The sequence below is a fragment of the Pseudophryne corroboree genome, chromosome 3 (genome assembly GCF_028390025.1).
Source record: "Pseudophryne corroboree isolate aPseCor3 chromosome 3, aPseCor3.hap2, whole genome shotgun sequence".
Taxonomy (NCBI): domain Eukaryota; kingdom Metazoa; phylum Chordata; class Amphibia; order Anura; family Myobatrachidae; genus Pseudophryne; species Pseudophryne corroboree.
Window position 1 is genome coordinate 577,687,696 of NC_086446.1, and position 18,645 is coordinate 577,706,340.

At 47.0% G+C, this 18,645-nt stretch overlaps 1 protein-coding gene across 2 annotated transcripts in view; it reads left to right on the top strand.

The window, feature by feature from the left end:
* NOLC1 (nucleolar and coiled-body phosphoprotein 1) overlaps window positions 1-18,645 on the top strand; it is a 149,791-nt gene that overhangs the window by 25,280 nt on the left and 105,866 nt on the right. For both annotated transcript variants that reach the window (XM_063961382.1, XM_063961381.1), the window contains exons 3-7: window positions 8,021-8,142; window positions 9,331-9,452; window positions 11,465-11,600; window positions 17,477-17,562; window positions 18,465-18,618. In XM_063961382.1, coding sequence (XP_063817452.1) covers window positions 8,021-8,142; window positions 9,331-9,452; window positions 11,465-11,600; window positions 17,477-17,562; window positions 18,465-18,618 — 620 coding nt within the window. The remainder of the gene's footprint in view (window positions 1-8,020; window positions 8,143-9,330; window positions 9,453-11,464; window positions 11,601-17,476; window positions 17,563-18,464; window positions 18,619-18,645) is intronic.

An 18,645-nucleotide genomic window follows, 5' to 3' on the forward strand; every position in this document is an offset into this window, starting at 1 on the left:
GTTTGGATTGTCCACGGCACCTCGGGTCTTTACCAAGGTAATGGCCGAAATGATGATCCTTCTACGAAGAAGAGGCGTATTAATTATACCTTACTTGGACGATCTCCTGATAAGGGCAAGATCCAGAGAACAGCTGGAAGACGGAGTAGCACTAACCCAACTAGTGCTGCAACAACACGGGTGGATTCTGAATTTTCCAAAATCTCAGTTGACCCCGACGACACGTCTGCTGTTCCTGGGAATGATTCTGGACACGGTTCAGAAAAAGGTGTTTCTTCCGGAGGAGAAAGCCAGGGAGTTATCCGAACTTGTCAAGAACCTCCTAAAACCAGGGACAGTGTCTGTGCATCAATGCACAAGAGTCCTGGGAAAGATGGTGGCTTCTTACGAAGCGATTCCATTCGGCAGATTCCACGCACGAACTTTTCAGTGGGATCTGCTGGACAAATGGTCCGGATCGCATCTGCAGATGCATCAGCGGATAACCTTATCGCCACGGACAAGGGTGTCTCTTCTGTGGTGGTTGCAGAGTGCTCATCTGTTAGAGGGCCGCAGATTCGGCATACAGGACTGGGTCCTGGTGACCACGGATGCCAGTCTGAGAGGCTGGGGAGCGGTCACACAAGGAAGAAACTTCCAGGGAGTATGGTCAAGCCTGGAGATGTCTCTTCACATAAATATACTGGAGCTAAGAGCGATTTACAATGCTCTAAGTCTGGCAAAACCCCTGCTTCAGGGTCAGCCGGTGTTGATCCAGTCGGACAACATCACGGCAGTCGCCCACGTAAACAGACAGGGCGGCACAAGAAGCAGGACAGCAATGGCAGAAGCTGCAAGGATTCTTCGCTGGGCGGAAGATCATGTGATAGCACTGTCAGCAGTATTCATTCCGGGAGTGGACAACTGGGAAGCAGACTTCCTCAGCAGACACGATCTACACCCGGGAGAGTGGGGACTTCATCCAGAAGTCTTCCACATGATTGTGAACCGTTGGGAAAAACCAATGGTGGATATGATGGCGTCCCGCCTCAACAAAAAACTGGACAGGTATTGCGCCAGGTCAAGAGATCCTCAGGCAATAGCTGTGGACGCTCTGGTAACACCGTGGGTGTTCCAGTCAGTGTATGTGTTCCCTCCTCTGCCTCTCATACCAAAAGTACTGAGAATTATACGGCAAAAGGGAGTAAGAACGATACTAGTGGCTCCGGATTGGCCAAGAAGAACTTGGTACCCGGAACTTCAAGAGATGCTCACGGAGGATCCGTGGCCTCTACCTCTAAGACGGGACCTGCTTCAGCAGGGACCGTGTCTATTCCAAGACTTACCGCGGCTGCGTTTGACGGCATGGCGGTTGAACGCCGAATTCTAAAGGAAAAAGGCATTCCGGAAGAGGTCATTCCTACACTGGTAAAGGCCAGGAAGGAGGTGACTGCACAACATTATCACCGCATTTGGAGGAAATATGTTGCGTGGTGTGAGGCCAGGAAGGCCCCCACGGAGGAATTTCAACTGGGTCGATTCCTACATTTCCTGCAAACAGGATTGTCTATGGGCCTCAAATTGGGGTCCATTAAGGTTCAAATTTCGGCCCTGTCGATTTTCTTCCAGAAAGAATTGGCTTCAGTTCCTGAAGTCCAGACTTTTGTAAAAGGAGTACTACATATACAGCCCCCGGTTGTGCCCCCAGTGGCACCGTGGGATCTTAATGTAGTCTTGGATTTTCTAAAATCCCATTGGTTTGAGCCGCTCAAATCGGTGGAGATGAAGTATCTTACATGGAAAGTAACCATGCTACTGGCCCTGGCTTCAGCCAGGAGAGTATCAGAATTGGCGGCTTTATCATATAAGAGCCCATATCTGATTTTCCATACGGACAGGGCAGAACTGCGGACGCGTCCTCATTTTCTGCCTAAGGTGGTGTCAGCGTTTCACCTGAACCAGCCTATTGTGGTGCCTGCGGCTACTAACGAGTTGGAGGATTCCAAGTTGTTGGACGTGGTCCGGGCATTGAAAATATATATTTCAAGAACGGCTGGAGTCAGAAAGTCTGACTCACTGCTTATATTGTATGCACCCAACAAGATGGGTGCTCCTGCTTCTAAGCAGACGATTGCTCGTTGGATTTGTAGCACAATTCAACTTGCACATTCTGTGGCAGGCTTGCCACAACCTAAATCTGTCAAGGCCCATTCCACAAGGAAAGTGGGCTCATCCTGGGCGGCTGCCCGGGGAGTCTCGGCATTACAACTCTGCCGAGCTGCTACTTGGTCAGGGGCAAACACGTTTGCAAAATTCTACAAATTTGATACCCTGGCTGAGGAGGACCTTGAGTTCTCTCATTCGGTGCTGCAGAGTCATCCGCACTCTCCCGCCCGTTTGGGAGCTTTGGTATAATCCCCATGGTCCTGACGGAGTCCCCAGCATCCACTTAGGACGTTAGAGAAAATAAGAATTTACTTACCGATAATTCTATTTCTCGTAGTCCGTAGTGGATGCTGGGCGCCCATCCCAAGTGCGGATTGTCTGCAATACTTGTACATAGTTATTGTTACAAAAAAATCGGGTTGTTATTTGTTGTGAGCCGTCTGTTCAGAGGCTCCTACGTTTGTCATACTGTTAACTGGGTTCAGATCACAAGTTATACGGTGTGATTGGTGTGGCTGGTATGAGTCTTACCCGGGGTTCAATATCCTTCCTTATTGTGTACGCTCGTCCGGGCACAGTACCTAACTGAGGCTTGGAGGAGGGTCATAGGGGGAGGAGCCAGTACACACCATGTGATCCTAAAAGCTTACTTTTTGTGCCCTGTCTCCTGCGGAGCCGCTATTCCCCATGGTCCTGACGGAGTCCCCAGCATCCACTACGGACTACGAGAAATAGAATTATCGGTAAGTAAATTCTTATTTTTTTTCATTGTTTCTCAAGTATATCCTGTTCCTTTTGTCTATGTAAGAGAGGGAACAGTAATTCCAGCCGGTTCAGATACCTTCGCTTCCGCCATCTCTCACAGCCTTTCTCTTCCTAATTAAAGGGTGAAAGCGCCGCATAATACCCTGGTAGGGGATTTAAACAACATGCCTAAAAAGAATCACGCAAGCCGCAATCAGAATGGGCAGCTGGATTCTTTAAGACGAGGAAATTTCTCATTAAGTAACGCTGCCTGTACATGCAGAAACAGATGTGCGCACGGCAGTTAAAATAACTTTTCTTATTATATCGTTAAGTGAGTTAATTGACTCTACCCTAGATGCCGATTTTCCAGGAAAGGACACGGCAATCTTAGGTCTTGAGTCTTTAGTTGAAGAATTCGAATTGTTTGAATCCCAAGAACAACCGATTTCAACAGTGTTTCCCTTTCCTAGATCCTTCCAATCTCAAATGGAGGAGGCTTGGACACAACCTGACAAATGTTTTCAATTTCCAAGATGGTCTCAAGTAACTTACCCTTTACCTATAGGGGTAATGGCTTGATGGGAGACTCTGCCGGTGGTAGATGCCTCACTAGGACGGTTGTCAACAAGAAGACAATCTTACCGATACCTAATGTAACGACTTTAGAGGAGGCTTCACACCGAAAAGTTGACACAGCTTTTAAAGTCAATTTTTTTTGTAACAGCTGGCGCGGAACAGAGGCCTACGCTCATCTGTGTTTGGGTTACCAAGGCCATGGGAGCATGGGCGAGCCGTATTGTACAGATTATTGATGAGGAATATAGCTGGGAAATCTATACCCAGCTGGCGGAACACTTTCAAGAATCTGCTTCATACAAGGGATGCTAGCAGGATTGCATCGCGCATCTCCGCATCGGCCATATCGGCTAGACGGTTTTTATGGCTCAGAAAATGACAAGGAGGCTCTGACACTAAGAAGGCGGTGAAATCCATCCCCCTTGGGGGTGAAATACTTTTCGAGCCAGAGTTGAACAAACGGATTACATGGGCTACGGCAAGGAAGTCCACATTACTACCTACTCCTTGTACGAGAACCACTTCACAAGGTTAAAAGAGGTTATTCGGGTCCAATGGTTATTTCGTTCAGATCTCAGGCCTTTTGAGGCCGATGACGAGTGTTCGGTACACCGGCACGTGGGGGCAGAGTTAGAGGCCGCTCACAGGCAACACCCGGAAAGCAGGAGAAGCCGGCTGACGAGACCGTGGCATGAGATCTCCCAGCTCACTTGGTGTCCCCCCTGGGGACGCATGTCTGGAAGCCAACACCAGGAACGTTGGAGGAGTTTTACAACGGGTTTGCCTCGGTGCCCTCAGACGGCAGAAGCACTACTGTCGGCAATTCAGACATTGCTACGGTTAGAGGTCATTCTTTCAGTTCCTGCCTCCAAGAGAGGAGGGGGTTCTACTCCAGTCTTTTGGTCGTGCCAAAACCGGACAGGACGGTCAGGCCGAGACTCAATTTTAAAACTTTTAAACCAGTTTCTAAGGGTTACGAATTCAAGAGTGAATCAATCCAGTCGGTCATTGTATGCATACCTGCATGTCCCTATTTGGGTTTCCCCACCAAGCTTACCTAAGGTTGCTCGGGTACTAAGGACACCGATGGTTTCTCGGCACTTCTGAGTACACCTTCTCGGAAAGATGGTGGCGTTGTTCGAAGCTCTCCAGTACGGCAGACTTCACTCCCGACCAATACAGATAAGCCTCATTGCTCAGAGAGCAGGTTCGCACTGGCTTCTTCATCAGAGTATCCGACTCCAACCGAACGTACGGGTCTCCTTGATATGGTGTTCATTACACAAGAATCTCGCAGCAGAGAGGAGATTCGGGATTGGGGGATTGGAGGATCCTGACAACGGACGCCAGTCTCAGAGGTTGGGTGGCCGTCCTAGAGGAACGTCAGTTTCAGGGTAGATTGACGTTACGGGAGAGCAGACTGCCCATAAGCATTCTAGACAATGCGTTTCTCTTAGCCAAAGACCTAGTCAGGGGTCAATACTTAGAGATACAGACGGACAATGTCACGACGGCGGCTTACATAAACCGTCAGGGAGGACCAAGGAGCAGGATGGCGTTAAAGGAAGCCACAAAAATCTTGTTGTGGGCAGAAAGGTGAAACGTCATCCTCTCGGCTGTGTTCATTCCAGGTGTGGAGAACTGGGAAGCGGATTATCTCAGTCGCCAGGACAGGCTTCTGGGAGAGTGGTGCCTACATCCACAGATTTTCGACATGGTAATGAGGAGATGGGGCCTACCTCAGGTGGACCTCATGGCGTCTCTGCAAAACCATCAGCTGCCCAGATATGTGTCCAGGACAAGAGATCCAGCAGCAGACGGAGTGGACGCATTAACACTTCCTTGGTGTTACAGGAGAGTTTACATTTTTCCACCCTTCCCCCTCATACCCAGGGTTCTGATAAGGTGGAAACAAGAGCGAATGTGGCCGATTCTAATCGCACCAGATTGGCCCCGCCGGAGTTGGTATTCAAACCTGCGAAGATTACTCGCGGAAGATCCTTGGCGGTTATCGCAGAGAGAGGACCTGCTGTCTCAGGGACTGTTCCACCACACAGACCTGATTAGGCTGCGTTTAACGGCGTGGCTATTGAAACCCAGATCTTAAGGAACAGAGGGATATCACGAACGGCCATTCCTACGATGATTGCCGCTAGGAAGCCGGTCACAGCCATGCACTACTACAGAATTTGGAAGAGGTACATGGACTGGTGTCAAGAACGTGGGTGGAATTCGGCAAACTTCCATTTATCCAGACTTCTACTCTTCCTGCAGGCCGGTCTAGTTTTAGAACTGAGGCTGGGCTCTCTGAAGGTTCAAATTTTGGCTTTCTCTATCCTATTTCAACAGCGGTAAGCGTCCTTGCCAGAGTTTCAAACCTTTTTACAGGGGGTTCTGGGAATGCAGCCCCCTCTTCGTCCTCCTATTGCGCCATGGGACTTATATTTGGTGTTGGAATTTTTGCAATCACCTACTTTTGAGCCGTTAGCAAGAACAGACCTGTGATATCTCTTGGAAGGTCACGTTATTGCTTGCCTTGGTTTCGGCAAGGCAGGTTTCTGAGTTGGGAACCTTATCGTGTATGAGCCCCTTTTTAACTTTTCATGAGGATAGGGCTGAACTCCGTACAAGAGCGGATTTCCTGCCTACAGTTGTTTCGGGGTTTCACGTAATCCAGCCATTTGTGGTTCCATCTTTCCAGGGTCTTGCAGATGGGGACGTGTCCTTGGATGTTGTCCGAGCTTTACGGGTATACGTACAAGTTACGTCGTCCTTCAGAACGTCGGATCATTTGTTTTTCCTTATGATGGGCCTAAGGAGGTTTGGCCGACATCTAAACAGTCTTTGTCCAGTTGGATTCGACTTGCCATTCGGCTAGCTTTTAATTCCTGTGGCAAACAGGTTCCGGTTCGGACGGGTGCTCATACCACCCAATCAGTGGGTGCCTCCTGGGCAGCTGCCGAAGGGTGTTTCCACTCCTCAACTTTGCAGAGCGGCGACGTGGTCCTCAGCCCACACGTTTGCGAGATTTTACAAGTTTGATACCTTTGCGTCCGATGATTCCCAGTTCGGACGTTTGGTTTTGCAGGTTACTGACAGCACTCCCTCCCTGGGGGATAACTTTGGGACGTCCCCTAATGTCTAAGGAAGCTCCAGTGTCCCCTAGTGGATGAAAGAGAAAAGAGGATTTTGGTACTTACCGATAAATCCATTTCTCTGATTCCTCTAGGGGACACTGGACGCCCGCCTCGGTGCTGTCGGCCTGCGGAGTTTATGGTTTTGTTCAAACACTTCGTTCAAACAGTGTTGTTTTTTTGGTTAAAGAAGTTTCTTGGATGCTGATTGATTTGTTGTACAGTTCGGTTCCTCGCCAGGTGCTATAGTATCATGTCCTATTCTCTCAGTCCAATTTTCAAAACTGAGGGAGGAGGGATGTGAAGGAGGAGGAGCCGGCTGTGCAGACAATACTGATTTTAGATTGTGCCACACCTCCGGTTGCAAGCTTCACACCCCTAATGTCTAAGGAAGCTCCAGTGTCCCCTAGAAGATTCAGAGAAATGGATTTATCGGTAAGTACCAAAATCCTCTTTTAGCTCCTTATACAAAGGGAGCTCCAGACTTAAATCTAAACTATGTGCCAAGGTGCCCTCTTTCACTTTAGAAGGAACTGCTATAGGGGCTTGTTTCCTTCTAGTTGTGAGACTCCTACTTATGATCTGGGATGCTTATCAGTCATCCACACCCTGTCTGCAAAGCATTGTTTACTTTTAGAGACTGCTTGCTAGGTCAGAGTTGACACGTGGTTCCAGAGGGAATTGCCTTCAACCTGCATATCCAGCAGCCGTGGGCTGAATAATATCTCCTGGTGGTGTGGGAAGTAGTTTATGAGACCCCTATCCCATGCCAGAGGGGGATGATCTGGTTCTTGAACTTCATGGATTCTCTTCTGTGCTTATCCCCGATTACAAGAAATCAACCAGACCCATATAATATCTGCAGTACTGAAGGAATAATATAACTATTGATATGAGATAAAATTGTCATAAATTGGTGTCTATTCACAAGCAGTTTCTTCTAGATACACTACATTGGTTTTTGTATATGGCTTGTCTACTTTTGCAAACTATATGCCTTCTCCAGCCTAATTATAGTTCTTCCTTGGTGGTTTACATGTCATTCTTATCATGAAAATTGTAGGTTTGCGTCTTAAATCCATTTAAAAGAAGTTTGATGAAAGAGAAAGAAGTGTGGGGTGGGGTGGGGGGGAGACAACGATAAGTAATTTATTACTAATACCAGTGCTAGCTAGTTAAGAATAAAAGCTAGATTCTGAATGAAGAACAGTTTCTTTGCATACAGTAAAAGACCAAACAAATATGTTCTCTCATTTTAAGTCTACAAAAATGATTTTCCTGTATTAAAAATAACACTTGAATTTATACCGACAAGTCTTTATATGTGGTACTGAGAAGCTGCAAAAGTTTTTTAAATAAGCGGCTAAATGTTTATATTAAGGGTGCAAAATGTTTCAGGTCTGGAAACTTAATTTCAGGTCACCAGATTCAAAGAAAAGGAAACATCCCATCAATGGTCTTCCTGCTAAGAAATCTGCAGCGGAATCCAGTAGCGAGGACAGTTCGAGTGAAGAAGATGAGCCTCCTGCTAAAAAACAAGGTAAGGCAGCTACCAGGGTAAAATGCTGCCATTCAGGACAGAGTTTTATTATATAAACTTTATTCAAAAGCTTTAATTTGGGGGATCCTAGAATGCTGCCATTCCTGATACGTCACGGTCATCTAGTTCATGGGAATAAAGTTCACTTGCCATTGACATATGCAATGCTTGTTTTTGTTGGGCATACAGTATATGAAATGTAAATCGGACACTAGTGCTGTAGCAGTCCAGTCCAATTTATAGTGAACTCAGACCAATACTAAACTTTAGGCTTTGTATTACGGAACAATGATCTAGTCATCAGATATATAATGAAGTATACATTTTGTACAATTTGAGTTTTAGTTTACAATTATATTTACACTATAGAACTACTATAGTAGTTTTGTTTTTTGTTGAGGGTAATGCAGGGGATAGTAAATGTCTAAAGTGGTTTCCATTCACCTTCCAAATAGTGCTCCAGACATTCATACCCCTTTTACACCTACGAGCACGGGTCGCAGCCGGGAGCCTGACACGGGAGCTGCCCCCTGCTGCGACCCGTGCTCGGTCCCTTTCCCATCAGCAGTCACAACCCGGCATATGCCGGGTTGGTGACGCTTCTAGCTACACGGCAGGGGCGGCGCAGGGAGATCACATGATCTCCCAGCGCCGCCCATCCATGCAGTGTAAACGGGAGCCGTGTCGCATCGACACGGCTCCCGTTTACACTACACCCTACCCGGATCATTCCCGTGTCCTACTCAGGTAAATAGCCGGGTAGGATTCACGGGTCACTTGATCCGGGTTGACCCTTTTCCACTTGCCAAAAACACGGGTAAATGCGCGCCCCCGTGCATTTACCCGTGTTTTTTGAGCTAGTGGAAAAGGGGTATTAGTCATTCACCTCCATCCCTGAGTAGTGTGTTTTGCACTCTTAAAAGCGCTACAACACACCAAACAGTGTCCATCATTTTTTGTCAGTAGCCAATTCAGCTACCATTATGTATTTGAACAGTGATAGGAACCCTGAATAGTCAGAGCAATGTGTAACCTCCACACAGATAGTACCCTGTCAGAATTAAACTGAGTCTCCTGCAAACTAGACAGCAATGATGACCAAAGATGAACAAACACGAAAAGACCTGCAAACTAATTTTGCGTTACTGGTGTGTTTGATGCTTTTTCTCTCGTATGTTCTCCTTTTAGCAGTTACAGGAGGCAAAAAGCCAATCGTCAAAGCTCTGCCTCCAAAGAAAGTCAAAAGCAGCAGTGAGGACTCCAGTGATGATTCGGACTCTGAAGAGGAAACTAATAAGAAAGCACCTCCTGTAAGAGCATTTACATTCATATTCTAAATGGCTGACATCTATTTAAAACAAATCTACAAAATTTTAGCCATTTGTCCATCTAAGAATGTGTGCAGAAGATGAGCACTACATACAGATAGAGCCACAATTATCTTGGCTTCTCTGCTGTGCCTAGTCACACCATGGTTTATTAGCATACGCATTTCATCTATTGTTCTCAGATGCAATATAATAAGAGAGAACAATACAGCAGGGGATTAAGACAGACTGCCCTGGCTCAGTTAATCCTATTAGAGGCCAAGATAAAGATGGCTCTGTGTATATACTACTTCCTGGTCTCACGGTCTATCCCAGATTTTAACCAAATTACCCTATTCTGTTAAGCGGTCTAAATTTGGGTAGAGGTTACTTCGCCACTACTGGGGTATATGGATTCCCTTCTCAACGTCACTGCTTGGTCAAGTATCTTGCTGCCTCCGTTAGGCTTCTATACTGGCACCTGGAAAAGCTTGTTCCAGTAGGTTCTTACACTAGCGCCTGTAACTGCTTCTCCCATGCTCCTTCCACTGGCACCTGGAGTGCTGACTTAAGAATGTGTGGTCACACTGCTGCTGCAATACCTCCTGGTTAGTGTGTCCTAATTCCCCAATGGCCATTTCCTATGGATCGGTACTGCACTTCATAGTGGGCAGCAGGCCTGATCTTGGAGACACTGGACTCAATTGCAGGACAGCCGGAGAATGTGTAATTGTTTGATGCTTATCTGTAGGCACAGAATACAGATGCAGGTGTTCATAGAAACGTGATTGTTTATTTAGCTCAAGTATATGTTCTGAAAAAGGACAATGAAAGGTAGCAAGTACACACAGTATGCAGGAGTTACACTTCTTGATGGTCAGAATATACACAATATAGGGCTGTCAAAGAGGTCCAGCACTTGACTACTCCCCAGGTGCTGGATTGAGACAGTATTTTCCTTCAAAACTTTATTATGCTGGGGTTGCATGATCACCACCTCAGGCCGAGTTTGGGCTCCAGAGGCAGAATGATCAGATCCGCTGACAGCAGTGTCTTTGATGCTGGTCCCATCACTGCTCCATTATAGCAAATAGCTGGCTGCAGTTGCAGGTTCCGCTGGCACCTCATGAGTTAACACAAACTCGGGAGGTGGCCTAAGTCCCTTCAGCAACTCGCTAAATATAGCGGCTGGTGTGGTGGTCTCCTCTGGAGTTCAGGGCTTCTGCTACAGCTTTGCCTCTGGACCACCAGAATGAAAGGTAAGATATGTTTTAATTAAATACATTCATGGTAAAATATTTTACAATTTAAATATTAATGTGTGCACTGTTTTTATACTCTGGTGCTTTATTCACCCTTGCACTGCAGATTGATATCTAGCTTTCCTGGCTGCAGTGCCTCTGTTTCATTTCAGATGCATTTTAAATAATATATACATGTTAAATAATACATGCATTTATTTGTTTTATGTACTCCTCTCACAGTACTGCACAGTCCCTCTAATTCTAAAGCCTTTATTAAATGCATATTGTTACACAAACATTGTGCGCATTTAGCTGCCAAACGGAATGCTGCAGTTGCCGGTTCAGCCCAGTAATTTTCACGCTATCAAAACATCTGTCTTGACACAGGTCCCGGGGCATTGCTAAATTCTTTTTTAGCACTGGGATTAGCATGATGCAGTGACAGTTATCCATTAAAATTACAGATTTTATTAATATTTGTACATAAAGACCCCTGCTGTAGAATTGGGGGTTGAACCATTTCACAATGCGACCTCAACCATTAAACTGTTGGGTGCCACAGCGGCCCTGTGAGGGTTGCATGGTATAAGTCTGGAGGCTGACTGACATGCAGGTTATTCAGTCTACTGATTTCATCGCTAATTGTGTTTGCTAGAATGACAAATTGATGCTGTTTGCTTAGACTCGTCACATCACCTGATACTATGCTGATCAATGAGGAGAAATTATATTGGTACATCTAACTAGATTTGTTTTTCTTCCTGTGTATAGAAAAAGGCCACACCCAAGCCAAAGGCAGTAAATGCCAAAGTCCCACCTTCGAAAAAAGCAGAGGTCTCCAGCAGTTCAGAGGATGAAGCACCAAAGAAAAAGCAAACTCCTGCCACCAAGCCCCCAGTACAGAAATGTAAGAACCCCCATTTCTCTATCGTCCTAGTGGATGCTGGGGTTCCTGAAAGGACCATGGGGAATAGCGGCTCCGCAGGAGACAGGGCACAAAAAGTAAAGCTTTAGGATCAGGTGGTGTGCACTGGCTCCTCCCCCTATGACCCTCCTCCAAGCCAGTTAGATTTTTGTGCCCGGCCGAGAAGGGTGCAATCTAGGTGGCTCTCCTAAAGAGCTGCTTAGGAAAGTTTAGCTTAGGTTTTTTATTTTACAGTGAGTCCTGCTGGCAACAGGATCACTGCAACGAGGGACTTAGGGGAGAAGAAGTGAACTCACCTGCGTGCAGGATGGATTGGCTTCTTGGCTACTGGACATCAGCTCCAGAGGGACGATCACAGGTACAGCCTGGATGGTCACCGGAGCCTTGCCGCCGGCCCCCTTGCAGATGCTGAAGTAAGAAGAGGTCCAGAATCGGCGGCAGAAGACTCCTCAGTCTTCTAAAGGTAGCGCACAGCACTGCAGCTGTGCGCCATTTTCCTCTCAGCACACTTCACACGGCAGTCACTGAGGGTGCAGGGCGCTGGGAGGGGGGCGCCCTGGGAGGCAAATGAATACCTATTTTGGCTAAAAATACCTCACATATAGCCTCCGGAGGCTATATGGAGATATTTAACCCCTGCCAGAATCCGTTAAGAGCGGGAGACGAGGCCGCCGAAAAAGGGGCGGGGCCTATCTCCTCAGCACACAGCGCCATTTTCCCTCACAGAAAGGCTGGAGGGAAGGCTCCCAGGCTCTCCCCTGCACTGCACTACAGAAACAGGGTTAAAACAGAGAGGGGGGGCACTAATTTGGCGATATGCTTATATATATATTAAGATGCTATAAGGGAAAACACTTATATAAGGTTGTCCCTATATAATTATAGCGTTTTTGGTGTGTGCTGGCAAACTCTCCCTCTGTCTCTCCAAAGGGCTAGTGGGTCCTGTCCTCTATCAGAGCATTCCCTGTGTGTGTGCTGTGTGTCGGTACGTGTGTGTCGACAGGTAGGAGGACGATGTTGGTGAGGAGGCGGAGCAATTGCCTGTAATGGTGATGTCACTCTCTAGGGAGTCGACACCGGAATGGATGGCTTATTTAGGAAATTACGTGATAATGTCAACACGCTGCAAGGTCGGTTGACGACATGAGACGGCCGACAAACAATTAGTACGGTCCAGACGTCTCAAAAACACCGTCAAGGGTTTTAAAACGCCCGTTTACTTTAGTCGGTCGACACAGACACAGACAGGGACACTGAATCCAGTGTCGACGGTGAATAAACAAACGTATTCCTTATTAGGGCCACACGTTAAAGGCAATGAAGGAGGTGTTACGTATTTCTGATACTACAAGTACCACAAAAGAGGGTATTATGTGGGATGTGAAAAAACTACCATAGTTTTTCCTGAATCAGATAAATTAAATAAAGTGTGTGATGATGCGTGGGTTCCCCCCGATAGAAAATTATGGGCGGTATACCCTTTCCCGCCAGAAGTTAGGGCGCGTTGGGAAACACCCTTTAAGGTGGATAAGGCGCTCACACGCTTATCAAAACAAGTGGCGGTACCGTCTATAGATAGGGCCGTCCTCAAGGACCAGCTGACAAGGCTGGAAAATATAATAAAAAGTATATACACACATACTGGTGTTATACTGCGGCCAGCGATCGCCTCAGCCTGGATGTGCAGAGCTAGGGTGGCTTGGTCGGATTCCCTGACTAAAAATATTGATACCCTTGACAGGGACAGTATTTTCTTGACTATAGAGCATTTCTATATATGCGAGATGCACAGAGGGATATTTGCACTCTGGCATCATGAATAAACGCGATGTCCATAACTGCCAGAAGATGTTATGGACACGACAGTGGTCAGGTGATGCAGATTCCAAACGGCACAGTATGGCCGTATACAGGAAGAGGACTTGTTTGGGGTCGGTCCATCGGACCTGGTGGTCACGGCAACTGCTGGAAAATCCACCGTTTTTTACCCTAAGTCACATCTCTGCAGAAAAAGACACCGTCTTTTCAGCCTCAGTCCTCTCGTCCCTATAAGATCATATCTGCCCAGGGATAGAGGAAAGGGAAGAAGACTGTAGCAGGCAGCCCATTCCCAGGAACAGAAGCGTTCCACCGCGTCTGACAAGTTCTCAGCATGGCGCTGAGACCGTACAGGACCCCTGGATCCTACAAGTAGTATCCCAGGGGTACAGATTGGAATGTCGAGACGTTTCCCCTTCGCAGGCTCCTGAAGTCTGCTTTACCAAGTCTCCCTCCGACAAGGAGGTAGTATGGGAAAAAATTCACAAGCTGTATTCCCAGCAGGTGATAATTAAATTACCCCTCCTACTACAGAAAAGGGGTATTATTCCACACTATATTGTGGTACTGAAGCCAGAAGGCTAGGTGAGACTTATTCTAAAAAATTTTTTTTGAACACTTACAAAGGTTCAAATTAAGATGAAGTCACTCAGAGCAGTGATAACGAACCAGGAATAAGGGGACTATATAGTGTCCCGGGACATCAGGGATGCTTACCTCTATGTCCCAAATTTGCCCTTCTCACTAAGGGTACCTCAGGTTCGTGGTGCAGAACTGTCACTATCAGTTTCAGACGCTGCCGTTTGGATTGTCCACGGCACCCTGGGGTCTTTACCAAGGTAATGGCCGAATTGATGATTCTTCTTCGAAGAAAAGGCGTCTTAATTATCCCTTACTTGGACGATCTCCTGATAGGGGCATAGTCCAGGGAACAGTTGGAGGTCGGAGTAGCACTATCTCGGATACTGCTACAATCAGCACGGGTGGATTCTAAATATTCCAAAATCGCAGCTGATCCTGACGACACGTCTGCTGTGCCTAGGGATGATTCTGGACACAGTCCAGAAAAAGGTGTTTCTCCCGGAAGAGAAAGCCAGGGAGTTATCCGAGCAAGTCAGGAACCTCCTAAAAACAGTGCATCATTGCACAAGGGTCCTGGTAAAAATGGTGGCTTCCTACGAAGCAATTCCATTCGGCAGATTTCACGTAAGAACTTTTCAGTGGGATCTGCTGGACAAATGGTCCGGATCGCATCTTCAGATGCATCAGCGGATAACCCAATATCCAAGGACAAGGGTGTCTCTCCTGTGGTGGTTATAGAGTGCTCATCTTCTAGAGGGCAGCAGATTCGGCATTCAGGATTGGATGCTGGTAACCACGGAGCCCAGCCTGAGAGGCTGGGGAGCAGTCACACAAGGAAAAAATGTCCAGGGAGTGTGATCAAGTATGGAGACTTTTCTCCACATAAATATACTGGAGCTAAGGGTAAATTTATAATGCTCTAAGCTTAGCAAGACCTCTGCTTCAAGGTCAGCCGGTATTGATCCAGTGGGAAAAACATCACGGCAGTCGCCCACGTAAACAGACAGGGCGACACAAGAAGCAGGAGGGCAATGGCAGAAACTGCAAGGACTTTTCGCTGGGCGGAAAATCATGTGATAACACTGTCAGCAGTTTTTTCATCCCGGGAATGGAAACTGGGAAGCAGACTTCCTCAGCACGACCTCCACCCGGGAGAGTGGAAACTTCATTGAGAAGTTTTTTCCACATGATTGTAAACCGTTGGGAAATACCAAAGGTGGACATGATGGCGTCCCGTCTGAACAAAAAACGGGACAGGTATTGCGCCAGGTCAAGAGACCCTCAGGCAATAGATGTGGACGTTCTGGTAACACCGTGGGTGTACCAGTCGGTGTATGTGTTCCCTCCTCTGCTTCTCATACCTAAGGTGCTGAGAATTATAAGACGTAGAGGAGTAAGAACTATACTCATGGCTCCGGATTGGCCAAGAAGGACTTGGTACCCGGAACTTCAAGAGATGCTTACAGAGGTCTTATGGCCTCTGCCGCTAAGAAGGGACTTGCTTCAGCAAGTACCATGTCTGTTCCAAGACTTACCGCAGCTGCGTTTGTCGGCATGGCGATGGAAAGCCGGATCCTAAGGGAAAAAAGGCATTCCGGAAGAGGTCATTCCTACCCTGGTCAAAGCCAGAAAGGAGGTGACCGCACAACATTATCACCACGTGTGGCGAAAATATGTTGCGTGGTGTGAGGCCAGGAAGGCCCCACAAAGAAATTTCAACTCGGTCGTTTCCTGCATTTCCTGCAAACAGGAGTGTCTATGGGCCTCAAATTGGGGTCCATTAAGGTTCAAATTCGGCCCTGTAAATTTTCTTCCAGAAAGAATTGGCTTCAGTTCCTGAAGTCCAGAAGTTTGTCAAGGGAGTATTGCATATACAAACTCCTTTTTTGTGCCTCCAGTGGCACTGTGGGATCTCAACGTAGTTCTGGGATTCCTCAAATCACATTGGTTTAAAACCAGTCAAATATGTGGATTTGAAGCATCTCACATAAAAAGTGACCATGCTCTTGGCCCTGGCCTGGACCAGGCGAGTGTCAAATTGGTGTTTTTTTCTCAAAAAAGCCCATATCTGTTTGTCCATTCGGACAGGGCAGAGCTGCGGACTCGTCCCCAGTTCTCTCCCTAAGGTGGTGTCAGTGTTTCACCTGAACCAGCTTATTGTGGTGCCTTGCACCTACTAGGGACTTGGAGGACTCCAAGTTGCTAGGAGTTGTCAGGGCCCTGAAAATATGTTCCAGGACAGCTGGAGTCAGAAAATCTGACTCGCTGTTTATACTGTATGCACCCAACAAGTTGGGTGCGCCTGCTTCTAAGCAGGCGATTGCTCGTTGGATTTGTAACACAATTCAACTTGCACATTCTGAGGCAGGCCTGCCACAGTCTAAATCGGTTAAGGCCCATTCCACAAGGAAGGTGGGCTCATCTTGGGCGGCTGCCCGAGAGGTCTCGGCATTACAACTCTGCCGAGCAGCTACGTGGTCAGGGGAGAACACGTTTGTAAAATTCTACAAATTTGATATCCTGGCAAAAGAGGACCTGGAGTTCTCTCATTCGGTGCTGCAGAGTCATCCGCACTCTCCCGCCCGTTTGGGAGCTTTGGTATAATCCCCATGGTCCTTTCAGGAACCCCAGCATCCACTAGGACGATAGAGAAAATAAGAATTTACTTACCGATAATTCTATTTCTCGGAGTCCGTAGTGGATGCTGGGCGCCCATCCCAAGTGCGGATTATCTGCAATACTTGTACATAGTTACAAAAATCGGGTTATTATTGTTGTGAGCCATCTTTTCAGAGGCTCCGCTGTTATCATACTGTTAACTGGGTTTAGATCACAAGTTGTACGGTGTGATTGGTGTGGCTGGTATGAGTCTTACCCGGGATTCAAAATTCCTCCCTTATTGTGTACGCTCGTCCGGGCACAGTACCTAACTGGCTTGGAGGAGGGTCATAGGGGGAGGAGCCAGTGCACACCACCTGATCCTAAAGCTTTACTTTTTGTGCCCTGTCTCCTGCGGAGCCGCTATTCCCCATGGTCCTTTCAGGAACCCCAGCATCCACTACGGACTCCGAGAAATAGAATTATCGGTAAGTAAATTCTTATTTTATCCGCGTGTCAGATCTTCATTAGACAGTCTTAAGTCTGTCTTAGTGATGGCTTGTCTAAGTAGAATAGTTCTTATGAGTTTCCCTTCTAAAAAGCAGATTGCTTGAGGAAGGACACCAGTCATTTGCACCCCTGGTCACCGCTCATCAGTCTTGCGTGAAACCCTCTGAACTCCCACACAACATATGATTGTAAATTATTAAAAGATAAAAATGTTCAGAATTGTCTCACAAGAAAGTGATCTAATTGATAAATTTCCCGCTAGCGCCTATGCTTAACATGAGTGAAAAGATCACATATGATGGACTGCTAAAAAAAAAATGTGATGAAAGATCTGTATTTTCTTTTTGAAGCTGCAGCAAAGACAACACCATCTACAAAGGTGAGGAAGTCTGACAGCAGCAGCAGTGAAGAGTCAGATGACAGCACACCAGCAAAGGTAATGCTGTAACCTGCAATACTGTGTTTCGGTTGGGTTCTCCTGCTGTGACGTTCACACTTGGCATATTAAGACGTCTGAATGCGAAGGGCAACAGATACAAAGTTAGTAGTAAGATGTTTCTACCATTTCAGAGCAGCTTTTATCTTGAATAATTGGCTAAAAGCATTCTCAGCTACATGCACTGCATATGCCTGAAGCCCCGTTGGCAGGCTCAACTGTGTGAATTTAGGTCTCTGTTACTAGAAAACCGTGGTAGTCTGTAGAGAAGTACCGGTCACTCAGTGTAACATGGAAGTGAATGGGAGTTATAATGCTTCCTGCTACACCATAATCATTCTATTGCATAAGCACTGCAGTGCTCTGATGCACTTGTGATAACTGGCTCTATTTGTTATTCTTGGTCAGTAGTGAATCATATCGGTATAAGCAACCTAGTTGGGCACATGTAGATTGTATAATGAGTTGGCTTCGATTATAAATGGGTTAGACAACTAATGTTGCGTTGGATGATCCTAAAGGCCGGTACTCACCAGCCGATGCAGGAGAGATGTGTGCTTAGCGAACCGCTCAGCACAGCGCGATCTGTGCTGAGCGTACGGGGGGCCCGCTCATTTCACCCAGCGGGTGAAATGGGCGACCTGCTAGATTGGCCTGCACTGCAGGCCAATCTAGCACCAGCGATAGAGATGCGCGGGGCTGCGCATAGCTATCGCTGTGGGGGCTACACACAGAGCGATCCTGCTTAAAATCTAAGCAATCTAGTCAGCTTGCTTAGATTTTAAGCAGCGATCGCTCCGTGAGTACCGCCCTTTACTGCTAGTGTCCCCGTATCACATTGCTTTGTGTAGCATGCCCTTTATTTGCGAAGGATGGAACCTGTTTATTCATGTATGCTGCAGGCCACTGCTACAAAAACTCCTCCGGCTAAGTCCCCTGCAGCAACTAAACCCCCGGTGAAAAAAGCAGTCAGCGGGAAGAAAAGCTCCAGCAGCGACGACGACTCTTCCGACTCTGAATGTGCAAAACCAGCAGCAAAGACTAAACCAAAGCCAGGTAGGCACGGTGTCCCTTTTGAATCTA